The sequence below is a fragment of the Rhincodon typus genome, chromosome 41 (genome assembly GCF_021869965.1).
Source record: "Rhincodon typus isolate 14 chromosome 41, sRhiTyp1.1, whole genome shotgun sequence".
Taxonomy (NCBI): domain Eukaryota; kingdom Metazoa; phylum Chordata; class Chondrichthyes; order Orectolobiformes; family Rhincodontidae; genus Rhincodon; species Rhincodon typus.
The window spans coordinates 2,630,418-2,648,489 of record NC_063372.1 but is presented as its reverse complement, the minus strand read 5'-3'; the positions used below and the strand labels follow the sequence as shown (position 1 = coordinate 2,648,489).

Genomic DNA, 18,072 nt, shown 5'->3' with positions numbered 1-18,072 from the left:
ATATTGTATTATAGTCTCTTTACTACTGTATTATAGGTCTCTTTTCCAACCCACTCACAAGTGCTCTACATTTACTAATACCACATTCCCATTCGTTCATTCGTAACCCTTTACTAACTCACTGTTTACTATAACGCGTTTTCATTCATTCATTCATAAAACTGAGATTTTTGTAGGGCATTTTACTATTGCGAGATAGACTAAATTAAAACATTCCTTCCAAACCCATTACTGCTTCTTCACATCTTCAACCCTTATCAGACCTATTTACATCAAAAGCTACCTCTGAATAAATATCAAAGACTACTAACCTGTTCAGAAATACCCTCACCGCCATAGTGTCAACCACCTGAAACTATGGAAAGATTATAATATTAATTGGCTCCTTAGCAACAGTCTGTCTGGACTTGGATAGGTTGTAGAACATCAAACAAGTTTCCTCCACTAGCATACACCTGTTAAATACATATTGAATAGGGCCTCTGTCCCCTTTAAGAAAGTTACTATCAAAACAGTGCTCCTGTAAATTGCATGAATGAATGAAACTCACACTAGCAAATAGTAAACAAAATCTCACGACCCAGCTGCAGTAATCAGTTTAATATCCTTTATACTTTTATTTAGTGCATGTATAATTTCTAACTTATTTAGATTATACAGGTCCAGTATTTTTTATTAACATTTACTAACGTTAAAGATAAAAGGACTAACACCTCTTAATTATGCAAGCAAACCGGACAGACACTCTAATCCGAGCAGCAGCCAGCACTTAGCAAATGTTTAAACAAATCTCCTGCTTCCCTGGGACAGATGTCACACAAACTTCTGTGTACAATAGATAAAACTGTATAACACCATAGTGATATAATTTTAATACATATAAGAACTGTGTATAAAGAGGCTACTGTAAGAACCATACTTTGGGATTCAATCGGCACCTCGAACTGTGCTACTGTGGATGCTCAATAAAGAGGCTATTTTGCCACTCACCGATTTCGGTCATTATTTCACACAGCGCCTAGCCAGGCAAGTGGGGAGTATTCCATCACACTCCTAACTTGTGCCTTGTGACAGCTTTGGGGAGACAGGTAAAAACTGAAAGAACTGCGGATGCTGGAAATCAGAAACAAAACAGAAATTGCTGGAAAATCTCAGCAGGTCTGGCAGCATCTGTGGAGAGAAATCAGAGTCAATGTTTCGGGTCCAGTGATCCTTTCTCAGAACTGGGCCAGAAACATTAACTCTGATTTCTCTCTACAGATGTTGCCAGACCTGCTGAGCTTTTCCAGCATTTTCTGTTTTGTTTGGGAGTCAGGTGGTAGTCACTCACTACAGGATGCCTAGTCTCTGACCTTCTTTGTAGCCTCAGTATTTATAAGTCTGTTCCAATTCAGCTTCTGGTCAAGGATAACATCCAGGATGTTGCCAATGAGGGACTTGGTGATGCCAGTTGCTGCTCCTAGCATGCCCTCCTGCACTCTCCATTGAACTAATAGCCTAGAGGAGGTGAGTGGGCAGGTATCTCTGCCACCAAAGCTGCAAGACACTACCACTGATGGCACCTGTGAACAAGGGTCATCATTGAACAGGTTTCTGAAGAGGAGGCTCAGGTACCTTGGTAAGTTGTGTGGCACAATCCAGTTCACTCCCTCCAGAGTCTCAAACATTATGGTGGTCTGTCGCACTTTCCATAACTTGGGTCTCCCGAGAAGCGTCAACCTCGAACAGAGTAAAATGCTGGAATGGCACAGCACCTCAGATCGAAGAAGAGGTGGAGGAAAACAAGGACGAGGCTGATGAAGAACTGTCCCCGTGCTAGGCTCAGGAGGCAAAGTGTACATCGGAGTAGCAGGGACACCAACTCTGATCTGGACATGTTTCACTTGAGTTAGACTCATTCTGTAGGACATTTGGAGCCATTCTTCTTCATCGAAGTGAGAGCAAGTATTTTTTTAAGAACAAAAGCTCACAACCTTCCAATCACACTGATATTGCAAGGTCCAGAGTTCTACCTGAAACACTCTCTTCTCCAAGATCTTTTTCGCTTTGCTAAATTTCTTTTACACTTTCCTTCCTTTCAGCCTGATGAAATGAACACGCAAGTCTGTCTTGTTGCAAAAACACACCCAGTGCTTTATTCACAAAAAAAAAAATGCTGGACAAACTCAGCAGGTCCAGTTAGCATCTGTAAAAAGAATCAGAGTTAACGTTTCAAGTCCAGTGACCCTTTGAGAGTGCTGGCTTGATTAGAAGTTTGATATCATTTATAACAAAAACACCCACAGGGACCCACAAAATAATGTTACTAACTCAGTGGTCTCCACTCACAGCCACTGCTACAGGTTTCTCCCTCTGTGGCTGAGGATGAGGTGGAGACAGTCTGCTCACTGGTGCCTACCTGGGATGTACCTGAAGGTCAGCCTCAATGTATAGATACTAGGGGGCAGCATGGTGACTCAGTGGTTAGCACTGCTGATTCACAGTGCCATGAACTCAGGTTCAATTCCAGCCTCAGCTGACTGTGTGGAGTTTGCACATTCTCCCCATGTCTGTGTGGGTCCCCTTTGGGTGCTCTGGTTTCCTTCCACAGTCCAAAGATGTGCAGGTTAGGTGGAGTGGCCATGCTAAATTGCCCACAGTGTCCACGGATGTGTAGGCTAGGTGGGTTAGCCATGGGAAATACAGGGTTAGAGGGATAAGATGGGTCTGGGTGGGATGCTCTTTGGAGGGTTGGTATGGACTTGATGGGCCAAATGGCCTGATTCCATACTGTAGGGATTCTATGATGAGGTGCTCACCTGCAAAGGCTGCTGCACCAGCATCATAGGTTGTAAGTCCAAAGAATCCCCATCAACTCTGACTGATGTCTACAGGCTGGCCACTCCCTGTCAATGGAGAAGCTCATTTACTCAAAACCCTGAGAGAGAATGGAGCATGTTGTGATGAACGGACGTTGCTGACAAAGCCCTGAATCACAACCTGGAAATGAAATCCTGCCTCATCAGTACCCCTTGTGCTTTGTATGTACACTGTAAGGATATTCTGTTTTTTTTCAAACTTTTCAGATGATTAACTTATTGCTTCTTATCTTTTATTTTCTCTGCTTAAGAATCTGAGCTGGTTATGCCAGCCCAGTTGTAATTGGCGACTAATTTAAATAGCTCCCTCCTGGTCAGGTAATAACAAAATTATTTCTTTGAAAACATTGCTTTAATGGCAATATGCTGTCTCCTCCATATATTTCTCTTATGATTCTAAACACTATGGCTGGTCCTTTTGTTCCATTCAGTTTCAGAACAGCATTTTAGCAAAGTAATTAAGTTCTCTCTGTAATCACACAAGAAGCACTGACAAATGTTAAAACACGGAAATTGATTTGTAGAAATGTTCCTGCCACCCACAATACTAAAAGTACTGCAACTTAAGCCAAAGCCTCAGTCACAAAAAACAGTCAAAGGATGATTTTGCACAACAGGCAATCATTATAAATTTTGTTCTAAGTATATATTAAAGCCAAGAATATATAAATCAAACACTTTAAAAATCATTAACATGCAAATATGGACAACTGATTAAGAACAAAACTTCTAACTTCTTAGAATTCATTAATGAGGCAATGATCACTATAACATACTGCAGCAAAAAAGAAGGTTTTCTGGTTCTATTACCACTGGTCCCTCTATCATATCTAACAATCTAACAGTGGAGTAACTCACTATTGTTGGGTTTAAAGTCAGGCCTTGAGCTGGGTGAACAGAAGTGACCTGGGTTTGTGGTTCCAGCTGTTTTAGAGGAACAGTGGATGTAGGCAGGGACTGCAGAGTGGCCTGAGGTTGTAAGGCCTGTTGAAGCTGTGTAGGCTGGAGAGCAGTGTTCAACATTGAAGCAGCTGCAAGAGAATTGGGAAAAAAATATCAATTGTTCAGAATCAAGCACAAACTTCTAAAGTCCAGAATTATTCCATTACAGATGACAACATAGAAACCTGTCACCCTTGGATTTACCACATTCTCAGTTACATTGCCTACTGATCTCTTATTTGCACATGTTGTATTACCTACTTCATTTATTGTGGTTAAATTCCAAAGACAGGATGGTGGAAAGGTTTACCATTCAAAATGACTCTGCCATGCAATCTAGACAGTTAATATAACAAGAAATTAAGACGACTCTTGGGTTGCAATGTTAACGTCCCTATCTCTAAACTAGGAGGCCTGGGTTCAAGTTCCATCTACTTCAGAGGTGTGCAATAACATCTCTGAACAGGTTAATTTAAATTAAAAAATCCATGTAAGGAAATTTGGTGGTATAGGTTGTGCACCTGTAACTAAGTTTGTCCTATAGTCCTTTCTGAAGGGGGAACATAGTGTGTGAGAGCTGCTGGTGTGGTCTTGTCAATAAACTCTGTGCAAAAAAATACTTGTGCCTCTGAGTTTTTATTTGAACAGCCTGGTTGGAATCCAACAACATAGACTGTTCTGTTGAGTATTAAAGGATCTCAAGATGCTTATTGCTAGCAGACATGTTCACCACAAATGTAAACCAATGGCTAAACAGTGACTCTGAATTGAATCACTTAGCTGATATGATGCTGAACATTGAAAAACGTTCCACAACATTATTTGCCCAAGTTAACATTTTTTTTTTCTTATTTAAACAACACATGGTTAAAAGGAATTGAGTGCTGAAATTATTTTTCAGGAATGGTCCCTTTTCCAATAGAATCCATACAGTGTGGAAAAAAGTTATTTGGCCCAATGAGACCACACTGACTCTCTGAATAGCATCCCACCCAGACTCACTCCCTGACCCTAACCCTGTAACCCTGCATTTCCCATGGCTAATCCACCTAGCCTGCACATCCCTAGACACTATGGGCAATTTAAGCACGACCAATCCACCTAACCTACACATCTTTAGACTGTGGAAGGAAACCAGAGCACCCAGAGGAAACTCACACAGACACACCGAGTATAAGCAAACGCCACACAGTCTGCTGAGGCTGGAATTGAACCCAGGTCCCTGGCACCGTGTGGCAGCAGTGCTAACCATCAAGCCACCATGTCACCCCCATCCTACCATTAACACAGACTTGAGAGTGGAAGTTACAAACTGAGCATCAGTATAAAATCATTTTTATTTATGCTTGAGATATTTCAGCTTTTCCATGCAACTCTGTGTAGAACGATGTTGGTATTCCGCCCTTTCACTTAAAGCGTAAATTGGGGGCATAGCTTGTGAGGTTGTCAAAAGTCAATTAAAGCAAAACTATAGAATCTTCACTTCTGCAGAAGTATACAGGTTTCAAACTTGATAACATCTGGTGTGGCAGGAGGAAGAGGTGTTTCTCGTTCAGAACACTACACCAGGAAGAAAGAAACTGTAAAAGGAAAATTGTTCAGAAGCATGGGTGCAGAATGGAGTGCCACCTTTCTAGATGCCTGTGGGAGGAAGAAACAGCAGGAGCAGGAGAAAATGGCCAGAAGGCATTGTAGGTGCACCCATTAGAATGACCCATGCAGCTGGTGTTCTACCAGAGACAGAGAAAGCAGAAGGTCAGGAGGGGAGATCTATTTTGGCAAGCTTGGTTACCTTTTGCAGGCTATCCCCAGGATAAGACCTCTCACAAGATAAGACCTTCAGGTGTTGCTCTCCGGCAATATCTAACAATCGCGAACAAGCCCATGATCCTTAACCTTTTCCACCACAGTCATTCTAAGCAATTATAGGAGATCTGTTAGCAGCAGCTAGCTTGCAGTACATCTAGTTCCATCAAATAGATGGCTTGCCAAGATTTATCCACTTCGCAAAGGAACAGAAACAGCATATGGAGTGGCAGACGTATTTCTCCTGAAATTATGCATTCTCTAGCTACAGAGCTGACACTACATTGACAGTACTCCTGTTACAGTTTACGTGTCCCCAAATGGAGCATGGTCCTATGTGACTGAGAAGAGCAACAGCTTTCTGAATGTCCAAACATGTCCAGTCTTCCCTCTCAGCACTCCATATACAGCAAGCTTCCTCAGCAAGATCTACTAGCAGACATTCTTTGTGTCAAGCAATAGGCAACATGGGAAGTCCCTAAGAAGTTCCTTGTGACAAGCTCCACCTATTGAAAGGCAGGCTGTGAACTACCATGGTGAGAGTGCTTCTTGCTAAACAGATTCAGGACAAGCCAGGGGCCTAGCACAGTCACCTTCCACTGCTGGGGCCTTGGTGCAAACCCAATTACCTAGGAATGTCCTCACTACGTAGTAAGTGATGGTCTAATCACCTCTAAATTCAGCAAATGAGGCAATTGTTTGGCTCCTGGGGATTTGCATTTCACTAAATAAATATAATGCAATCGTATTTCTTGTATGTTCTCTGCTTTTTAAATATTCCAAATATCTGTAAGAAAGCCAAATGATGGCTATATGGTCAATGGATATTTGCAGGAATGAGATTTTTAACAGCTTTTCAATAGCCCTGTACATCAGTGCAGCACAGTTACAATGAGGCTCACATAAGGCAGATCAATCAGTGAGCTGCCAATTGGTTTGCTGGGCCCTCTTGTGGTAGTGTCCCTACCCCTGGACCAAGTGACCTGGGTTCAAGTCCCATCTACCCCAGAGGTGGGTAATAACATCTCTGATCAAATTGATTAGGGGAAAAATAGGTTAAGTTCAAAAAAACATTCAATTGGTTTGCTTGGAGGAAATATTTGAAGCCTAGCTCAGGGAGGCAAACTCTTTCTGGCACACTGAATGAAACAGATTGCGATCTCATGGGAAATAGTGCAGCAGCAATAAATGACTGCCATTCTAACACTTGTTCTTCTTCCCCTTCTGTAGATGTGCCACAATAAAATGGAGTTGGGGTCCATAAGCCAAAGCAGGTTGGGTATTAGAGCTTGCAGTATCCCAAAAACCAGTTATTGGATCTTACAAAACAGCAGCAAGGCAGATTTATTACTTTGAGGACAGTGCAGCGAGTGACACACAAGAATCAGCAAATTACAGTGGCAAACAGACAGTAAGTACAACCCATTTGAAAGTTAACTAATCTCTGTTCTGAGTTGAAGACAGTGATCCATACCTCAGGGGAATTAGATTTAGAGAAAAATGATTTCTCAGCATCAGAGATGCTAGTGTCATTGGGCAATACGCCAAGCTCTTTCACCACAATTATTCTTTGTTCCTGCATAGAAGAGAAATTCTGCAACCCATGGCGGAGCACATGGTAACTACAGACACATTGGCACAGGCTCCAATGGAACAAGCCAGTCTTGGCATCACTCAAGAATGTTCAAACTGCACCTGCTTCTCTGTATCCTCTTCTGTGAAAAGCCAGGCTTGGCAATTGCATAGAGATGGTCGTGATAGGAATTTTACCATTCTCAATGCTGTCATTAGGTCTGTTAATGTGGAGAGAAGTGGGCATATTGCACCAATATCCAATAGTGGACACGGACCTGGAATGACCATGGATAATTCAGTCTCTCAGGATAACAATACATCCTTATCCCCTGGAATGACCACACAAATGGCTGCTGTGTTTCCTACATTTCAAAAGCATGTAATTGCCTGCAAACATAAGTATAAACATATCAATCAGGAGCAGGAGTAAGCCACTCAGCCCCTCGGGCATACCTGACCATTCAATAAGATCATGGCTGATCTGATTCCTCCACATTCCTGCCCAGACCAGAAGATAAAGAACAGAATGAGGTCATTCAGCCCATTGGGTCTGCTCTACCATTTGATAATGGCGGATATGTTTCTCAGCCTCATTCTCCTGCCTTCTCCCCATAAACCTTGATCGTCTTACTAACCAAGAACCTATCTATCTCTGTCTTAAACATACTCAATGACTTAGCCTCCACAGCCTTCTGAGGCAATGAGTTCCACAGATTCAGCACCTTCTGGCTGAAGAAATTACTCCTCATCTCAGTTCTAATGGGTTTTCCCATCACTCTGAAGCCATGCTCTAGGGTCCTAGTCTCTCCTACGAGTGGAAATATCTTCTCCACGTCCATTCTATCCAGGCCTCTCAGTATTCTCTAAGTTTCAATCAGATCCCCCCTCATCCTTCTAAACTTCACGGAGTACAAACCGAGTCCTCAACCTCCCTTCATATGACAAGCCTTTCATCCTCGGGATCATTCTTGGAAACCTCCTCTGGACCCCCTCCAATGCCAGCATATCCTTCCTTAGATATAGGGTCCAAAACTGCTGACAATATTCCAAATGTAATCTGACCAGAGCCTTATACAGCCTTAGTAGTACATCCCTGGTCTTGTATTCTAGCCCTCTTAAAACAAATGCCACATTGCATTTGCCTTCCTAACTGCCAACTGAACCTACATATTAACCTTAAGAAAATCCTGCACTAGGACTCCCAAGACACTTTGAGCTTCAGATTTCCAAAGCCTTTCCCCATTTCGAAAATAGTCTATGCCTCTTCTTCTCACCAAAGTGCATAACCGCACACTTGTACCACATGGTATTCCATCTGCCACTTCCTTGCCCACTCTCCTAGCCTGTCCAAGTTCTTCTGTAGCCTCCCCACTTCTTCAATATTATCTGTCCCTTCATCTATTTTTGTGTTGCTAAGTTTGCAGATGACAATGCCCTCAGTTCCTTTGTCCAGATCGTTAATGAATAATGTAAATGGTTGTGGTCCCAACACTGACCCACAGCAGAACTCCACTAAGGCACCAGCTGCCATCCTGAAAAAGACTCCTTTATCCCCACTCTCTGCCTTCTGCCAATCCTCTACCCATGCCAGTACACTGCCCCTGACACCATTGGCTCTTATCTTATTTAGCAGCCTCCTGTGCGGTATCTTGTACAAGACCTTCTGCAAATCCAAACAGATCACGTCCACTGGCTCTCCTTTGTCTAACTTGCTTGCAACCTCCTCAAAGAATTCTAACAGATTTGTCAGGCATGAACTCCCCTTGGCGAAGCTGTGCTGACTCTGCCCTATTTTGCCATGCACTTCCAAGTACTCTGCATCACTTCCTTACTAATAGACTCTAAAGTCTTAGCAACAACTGAAGTCAGGGTAACCGGCCTATAGTTTCCTGTCTTCTGCCTCCCTCCCTTCTTAATCAGGGGTGTTGCATCAGCCATTTTCCAGTCCTCTGGGACCTTCCCTGACTCCAGTGATTCCTGAAAAATCATCATTAATGCCTCCACAATCTCCTCAGCTATCTCCTTCAGAACTCTGGGATGTAGTCCATCTGGTCCGGGAGATTGATTCACCTTCAGACTTTTCACCTTCCCCAGGATCTTCTCCTTAGCGATGGCCACTACACTCGCCTCTGCCCCAGGACTGTCTTGAAGTTCTGGTAAGCTACTGACATCGTCCACTGTGAGAACCGATGCAAAGTACCTATTCAGTTCCTCTGCCATTTCTTTGTTCCCCATTACTACATTTCCAGCCTCATTTTTCCAGTGGTCCAATGTCTACTCTTGCTTCTTTCTTACCTTTTAGATATCTAAAGAAAAACTCTTGCAATCTTCTTTTATATTACTAGCTAGCTTACCTTCATATTTCATCTTCTTCCCACTTCTTGCCTATTTTAGTTATCCTCTGCTGGTTTTTAAAGGTTTCGCAATCCTCTGGCTTCCCACTAATCTTCACCACATTGTATGCTTTATCTTTTGCTTTTAAGCTGTCCCTGACTTCCCTTGTCAGCCATGTCGTCCTCCCTTTAGTTTGTTTCTTCATCCTTGGGATGAATTTCTGCTGTGCATTTCGAATTACCCCCAGAAACTCCTGCCATTGCTGCTCCACCATTTTCCCTGCCCGGCTCCCCTTCCAGTCAACTCTGACCAGCTCCTCCCTCATGTCTTTATAGTTACCTTTACTCAATTGTAATACGGTTACATCTGATTCCAGCTTCTCACTCTCAAACTGCAGGATGAATTCTACCATGTTATCCTCACTGTCTCCTCGGGCTTCCTTTACCTTAAGCTCCCTAATCAAGTCTGCCTCATTACACATCACCAAATCTAGGAACACCTGTTTCCTAGTGGGTTCTACCACAAGCTGCTTCAAAAAACCATCTCGTAGACATTCCACAAATTACTTTTCTTGGAATCTACTACCAACCTGATTTTCACAATCCACCTGCACATTTAAGTCCTCCATGACTATTGTCATAGTGCCTTTCTTATGTGTATTTTCTATCTCCCGATTTATTTTCTTCCCCACACCCCGACTACTGCTAGGACGCTTGTGCACAACTCCCATAGGGTCTTTTCTCGTTTGTGGCTCGTCAACACTACCCACACAGATTCTACACCTTGCAACTCTATACCATTTCTTGCTATTGATTTAATTTCATTTGTTACTAACAAGGCAACCCTCTGCCCATCTGCAGAAAGGACGCGTATCCTTGGATATTTAGGTCCACGCCCTGATCCCTTTGCAGCCATGTCTCTGTGATACCGACAACATCGTACCTGCCAATTTCAATCTGTGCTACAAGCTCATTTACCTTCTTTCATATACTGTGCACTTTTAAGTACAACACCCTCAGTCCTGTGTTGACTTCTCATAGTTGTCCCCTTATCTGTTGTGCCTCAAGTTAGATTCCTGACCCTTTCCACATTCTCTGTCGTTACTTGTTCCAAAAGCTCGAATAATCTCTGCTGAGACCTCCCCCACTTTAACATTTTCCATAATGTTGTATGCAACTGACCCAACTCCCCCACCCCAGTATCTAGTTTAAAGCACTGTCCACAGCCCTAGTTATGCAATCCACCAGGACCGTGGTACTAGCCTGATTTCAGGTGCAGCCATTGGAAAAGCTCCCTCCCTCCCCACTGCTGGTGCCAATGTCCCATGAATTTGAACCCGTTTCTCCCACACCAGTCTTGGAGTCATGTGTTTACCTCTTTAATCTTGTTGACCTTGTGCCAATCGGCTCATGGATCGGGTAGTAATCTGGAGATTATTACTTTTAGGTTCTGCTTTTTAAACTTACTCCCTAGGATCTCACATTCCGTCAGCAGAAATTCTTTCCTCTTTCTGCCTATATCATTGCTACCTACATGGACCACAACAATTGGATCTTTCCCCTCCCACTCCAGGCTCCTCTGCAGCCCAGAAGAGATATCCTGAAGCTGGGCACCAGGTAGGCAACACAGCCTTCAGGACTCTCGATCCTGGCCACAGAGAACAGTGTATCCCTGATTACAAATACATTTCTCTTTTCTCCCCACTCTTGAATGGCTCCCTCTACATGGCGTTAAGGTCAGTTTGCTCGATCTCCCTGCAGCCCCAGCTTTCATCCACACAGGGAGCAAGAATCTCAAACCTGTTAGACAAGTGTAAAGGCTGAGGCTCCTTCAGCACTACCTCCTGGATCCCTCTGCCTGCCTCACTTATAGTCACACCCACCTGTCTCTAACCACTGACCAAATTTGAGGTAGTTAACCTAAGGGGTGTGACTGCCTCTCATATTCCCTCAGCAGAACCTCTTTCCTCTTACTACCTATATCATTGCCACCTACGTGGACCACGACAACTGGATCTTTCCCCTCCCATTCCAGGTTCCTCTGCATTGTGTAAAACACAGTGTCCAGCATGCCCTTGATGCTGCCTCACCTATTTGGGACAACTCCCCTCCTGTATAAGCAGTAACACTTGGGCCACCTAGCTTTGTCTTCTACAATACCTGCCTCTCTCTCTCATTCCAGGAGGAAAACAGCCTCCAATTGGGCAAAAACAGTCAAGCCAAGTGGTGTGCTTCCCAAAAATTCAGCTCCTCATTCATTATGAGGACAGGATCCTGACTGTGACTGCCCAGAGCAGTTATCTGGATTGGTATCGGAGGCTGCCCTTGACTTACTGTGCTGGCATCCCCTATGGGAAGGCCACCTCCATTGACTTGACTAAGCCCTGCTGATGACCATGACAAGCTTCCTTCTTTTGTGTCTGTGCTAAACAGCACGGAAAAACAGCAGGAGCATGCACCTGGATCTGAAGCTGAGGGGGAAAACCGCAAAAAGGCAAGGCAAGGCAGAGATACTGTGAGCATCCAAATAGGCTTAAAGTGAGTGAGCATTATGACAGTGAGTAAAGAGCCCAAATGGAGATACAGCCTGGTGCAGTTCATGAGCTGGGGGTGTGTCCCTGAGCACGCAGTGTCCTTGCTGCAGCATTACAATGACAGCTGCCAGTGCATCCAACAAGCGACGCTGAAGTCAACCAGAGATGTGTCATGAGGGCTCTTAGAGGCTGACACGTCAGATGCAAATTTCTGTGGATGTGGCGCGCATGTAGCGAATGCCCATGAAGCGTGGCCTGTGATACTGGTGGCTGGTGTCTAATATGGAGACCCCTTCAAAGCAAACAGCGAGTTAAACCCGGCAAAGGTCATGCTCGAGTTCAACGGTGAATTTTCCCAACGGCTGATTTGTATGCCAATTTTGGGAAGATTGCGATCCGTGGCGAGTTGAGCTGTTCACAAGGCATTTCACAAACATTAACGATCCTTGATTGAGAATTCAACTTTGCCTAGCAAGAATCTCCCACATCTCTGGTGAAAATCATACAAGATGCAGCAAGATGATCTTGAAGTCAAGAGGAAATCACCGAACATCACTCCTGATTCTGCCGCACATCTCGCCACATGTCACTCAGAGTCTGGTAAGATTCCACCCATCATTTCTCTTTTGGTGAGAATGGGAATAAAGAATGCTCATCAAGAATGCATTTCCTGGTTTTTAAATCCTATTGAAAATTCAGTTAATAAAATTTCTTTTCTGAACAATTTGAGGCATAAATACTTTCTTACGTAAACACCTTCAGAACTTATATAGCATGTAGCTCTCAATAATTTTCTCAGGTAATTTCCACTCATTTAGGGAAAAGTATGTTCATTAAAGATGGCATTGGCAGAATTTTAAAGCAGAATGCATGGGGGTTGGGGGGAATGGAAAGGCATAAATGTAGTGGAAAGCCGACATGATCCCACTCACTTCCTTTAACCTCTGTACATGGAAAACGCTTGTCCGGATGGTGAGTCAGATAATTAAATATTTATGTGGAATTTAAAAAAAAAATGTAACATGGTATTCTGGCTTTAACTGTCGATGTTTTCAAATTGTGTGAAAATTGCCAGGATCAACAAAGAGAGAACACAACAGGGATGGAAGGCTCTGCAAAATTGCCAGGCTGGAAAAACTTTAATTACGCATAAAAACACAGGAAATAGGAGCAAGAGTAAACCAACCGGCCTGTACAACCTCTGATGAAGGGTCTAGGCCCGAAATGTCAGCCTTTCTGCTCCTATGATGCTGCTTAGCCTGCTGTGTTCATCCAGCTCTGCACCTTGTTGTCTCTGGCCTGTATAACCTGCTCTGTTTTCAATACAATCATGGTCGCTCTTGAGCTACAATTCCAGTTTTTGGCCTGCTCCCCGTGGTCCTTGATTTCCTGAGGGACCATAAAGCCAGTCTTTCCCAGCATGAAATATATTTAACAATGGAGAGTCCACAGCCCTCTGGATACAGAATTCTAAACATTCACAGCACTGAGTGAAGAAGTTGCTATCATCTCAGTTCTAAATGGCCAACCCTTATCCTGAGACTGCTCCGCTATGTTCAAGAGTCCCTGACCAGCAGAAACAATCTCTCATCTTCTGCCCTACCAAGTCACTTCAGAGACTTGCCCATCTCTCATTCTTCTAATTCCAGAGAATACAGACCTAATTTGTTCAGTCACTCACCACAGGACAGCCCTTTAATCCCAGGGACTAATTTAGTGAACAGTCACTGCACTGCCTCCAATACATTTACATATATTTTAAACGTGGAAACCAAAACTGCACACAGTATTCCAGATGCGGTCCCGCTAAAACCTTGTACCATTGTAGCAAGATTCCTGTTCTTAAATCTCCTTGAAACACATGCCAACATGCTACTTGCCTTCTGTGATTGCTTGCCATACTTGCAATGCTAACCTTCTGTGTACCTTGCACAGGCACAACCACATACTTTTAAGCATTGACAATTATAGTTTTCACACCTTTTAAAAAATATTCTGCTTTTCTATTCTCATGACCAAAGTGAATAATTTCACACCTCCCTGTGTTATAATACATCTGCCATCTTGTTACCCAGTCACTTAACCCATTTATATCCCTTTGCAGCCACCTTATCATTACCATCAGCAAACTTAGATACATTACGCTCTGTCTCTACATCATTAATGTTGACAATAAACTGAGGCCCGCGCACTGACCATTGCTGCACTCCATTATTTACTGCCAACTTGAAGATACTTTGTTTATTCCTAATCTCTGTTTCCTGTCCATTAACTAATCCCCTTTCCATGGTAATCTGTTACTTCCAACTCTTTATCTTGCCTATTAAACTTTTGTGCAGCACCTTATTGAATACCTTTTGGAAATCGAGGTACACTACACCGGCCAGTTCCCTTATAACTACCCAACTATTTATATCCTTGAAAAGCTCCAATCATTTGACAAACAGGATTTTTCTCTAATAAGACCATGTTGCCTTGTTATAATCATCTTGTGCTTTCTTAAGAACATTGTTAAGGCTTCCTTAAGAATAGAATCCAGTATTTCCCAACAATTGATGTGAGGCTAACTGCCCTGTTTTCTCCCTCACTCCTTTTTGAAAAGCAGTGTGACATTTGCCAACTTCCAATCCAATGGGACCATTTCCAAATCCAGGGAATTTTGGAAAAACATAGCTAGAGAGATAATGAACGTATTAGCTATCTCTTTTGCAATATGAGGGTAAAGTCTACAGAGTCTCAAGGATTTGTCAGATTCAAGTACCTCAGGTTTTCCCAATACTTTTTCTCTGATTATTAATTTGCTTACATTTTTTTAGCCCCTATGTTACAATCTATTTCCAGAAATAAACTTGTATCCTGTGCTGTCGCATGTAGACAGGGTAGTGAAGAAGACATTTGGTACGCTTGCCTTTATTGGTCAGTGCACTGAGTGTAGGAGTTGGGAGGTCATGTTGCAGCTGTACAGGACATAGGTTAAGCTACTTTTGGAATACTACTTTCAATTCTGGTCTCCTTGCTAAAGGAAAAATGTTGTGAAACTTGAAAGGGTTCAGAAAAGATTTACAAGGATGTTGCCGAGATTGGATGATTTGAGCTACAGGGGGAGGCTGAATAGGCTGGGGCTATTTTCTCTGGAGCAAAGACTGAAAGGTGACCTTACAGAGGTTTCTAAAATCATGACGGGCATGGATAGGGTGAATAGTCAAGATCTTTTCCCCAGGGTAGGGGAGTCAAAACTAGACAGCATAGGTTTAAAGTGAGAGGGGAAAGATTTAAAAGGGATTTAAGGGGAAAGATTTAAAAGGGATTTAAGGGGCAACTTCTACATGTAGAGGATGGTGCGTGTATGGAATAGGTTGCCAGAAAAAGTGGTGGAGGCTGGTACAATTACAACATTTAAAAAGGCATCTGGATGGGTATATGAATAGGAAGGGTTTAGACGGATATGGGCCAAATGCTGACAAGTGGGATTAGATTAATTTAGGATATCTGGTCAGCACGGACGACCAGAAGCGTCTGTTTCCATGCTGTACAACTCTACGACTCTGTGACAGACCCAAAATATTCCTTACAGTGCCTCTTCCATTCTCATTCCATACAATCATTCCTCCTATCTCTTCTTACAACAGACCAACACTTACTTTAGCCACTTGAGCCCTTTGTATACACTTATACAGGCTCTTACAATCAACGTTTACATTTTGGTTAGTTTACTTTCATAATGTACTTTTTCCATTTTTATAACTTTTTGGTAGCCTTTGATGGTTTCTGAAACATTCACAAACCTTAATGATTGGGGCTTTTTTGTTGAGACTTTGTTTTTCAAAGGAATGTACTTTTGATGAACATTTTGAATTGCTTCTTTAAATGAATTCGGCTGCTCATTTGCAACTATATCTTTTAGTCTATGCACAATTAATATTAGTCAGTTCTCCTCTTATACCTATGCAATTGGCATTGTTTAAGATTATTGTTTGCATTTGGACCTTGTACGTTATTTTCAGACTTAACATGGAATTCGATGTATTATAATCACCATTTCCCAGAGGATCTTTTACATTACTCTGCTTTGTTAAACAATGCTAGATCAAAGATGGATTTATCCATAGCCGACTCCACAATGCATTGCTCCAACAAACTGCCAGGAAAACATTCTTCAAACTCATCTTGAGTATTCTTGCCAATTTGACTGATTCAGTCCATATGAAGATTAACGTACCCCGCAATTCTCACATTGCCTTTGTGACAAGATCCAATACTTTAGTTTATTCCTCTTTTAGGAGTCTCTAAACTACTCCCACCGATTTTCTGACTCTAGTCATTCGTAATTACCACCCATACTGATTTTACTTCATGATCTTCTGAGGCAGATCCCTTTTCACTTATGCCTGTTCGTAATCCTTTATTATCAGGGCTTCCCTTTCTCCTTTGCCATTGTGTCTGTCTTTCTGAAATATTGTGTACTCTGGAATATTTAGTTCCCACCCTCGATCACCAAGTAACCATGGATGGAATCTTATATCAGTCTGAGTAACATGGGCTTTGCCAAGATTTGTAGCAGAGTCTGATTAGAGGTTGGACGAAGTCTACCTCAATTTTGGGAGCATCTTGCATCATCTTTTGTGCTTTTGCTGAGCAACGAGGCACATTTCTTGTTAGGCAGCAGCAAGGTGCCAATTAATGAGATTATTGCTGCTAAACACCTTATCAATGCTGCAACTCACCACATTAATATTCAGCTTCCCGTCTTACCAAACATACCAAACTAGATGTCAAGAAATCGCGACATGGAAATCAGAGCAGGTATCTGGAAACTTCAGCTTGTTGTTGGTTGTGAACAGCCTCTATGTGGATCAGCACCTCAGGGCAAGATCCATGGGCACCAGCTGCACGCACCCCTTGCCCATGGTCATTGGCGTCCGGTGTTTGCCAACCCCTCGTGGCCACCTCTCCGATCCACTTGAAGGATTCTTTGGAAGCACAGATTTGCATTGCAGAGCACACCAGCATGTTGCACTGAAAGGCCATGGGGCACGGCTTTTGCATGTAGGGCCAGGCACCCAGCTCATGGACTGCACCAAGCTGCATTGCAGGACTCACTTGATCTCCTCGAGCTTGGTCACTTAATGCCTACTGGCATGCTTGCAGTACCATGCCCTGCCATGCCACATAATGCCTGATTATGCAATAGCTAAAGGCTATCAGTACTGTTGGATCGATGAGCTCTATTGCACAAGCAGACAGGCTGCATATTGGTTTGTCAGTAGGCTTATGACCAGGGAGGGGCACATCTTGACGTATGACTCACTGAGACCTCGATCCAACACCAACAGCATGTGTCAGCTACCTACATTGAGGGGAAATCATAGAATCCTCCACAGTGTGGAAACAGGCATTCAGCCCAACAAGTTCACACCGACCCTCCAAACAGCATCCCACTCCGACCCATCCCCATACCCTATCCCTGCATTTCCCTAATACACCTAACTTAAAAATCCCTGAACACTATGGGCAATTTAGAATGGCCAATCCACCTAACTTGCACATCTTTGAACTGTGGGAGGAAACTGGAACACCTGGCGGAAACCCATGTAGACACAGGGAGAATGTGCAAACTCCACACAGACAGTTGCCCAAGGTTGGAATTGAACCCGGCTCCCTGGTGCTGTGAGGCAGCAGTGCTAGCCACTGTGTCAGGTGTGTGGGGGAAGCAGAGGCATTTGTGGAGGTGAGAACAAGGATCTTGATAGTGGAATCTCAAGGTGTATGGTGGTGAATAAAGTCCTGGGAAGTCTGCCTGTCATCTTTCAGTAGGGTGCAAGGAAGCAGCTTGTGGGAGTAGTGGGGCTGGAATCACTGATGGAGGAAAGCAGAAGCATTTGTAGAGTTGGGGATAAGGATGATGGTAGTGGAAACTTGAGATGTAGAGGGGAGGTTATGTGGAGCAGCATTGGAGGCCAGTCAACTACAGGAGAGGGGAGGGTTATTGACAGTGATCACCACCACACTGCCTCTATGGGGTGG

At 43.3% G+C, this 18,072-nt stretch overlaps 1 protein-coding gene across 1 annotated transcript in view; it reads right to left on the bottom strand.

The window, feature by feature from the left end:
• The window catches only part of LOC109925716 (POU domain, class 6, transcription factor 1-like), a 66,587-nt gene that overhangs the window by 12,813 nt on the left and 35,702 nt on the right, over nt 1-18,072 (bottom strand). The window contains exon 4 of the mRNA XM_048618835.1: nt 3,717-3,889. Within this exon, the coding sequence (XP_048474792.1) occupies nt 3,717-3,889 (173 nt within the window). The remainder of the gene's footprint in view (nt 1-3,716; nt 3,890-18,072) is intronic.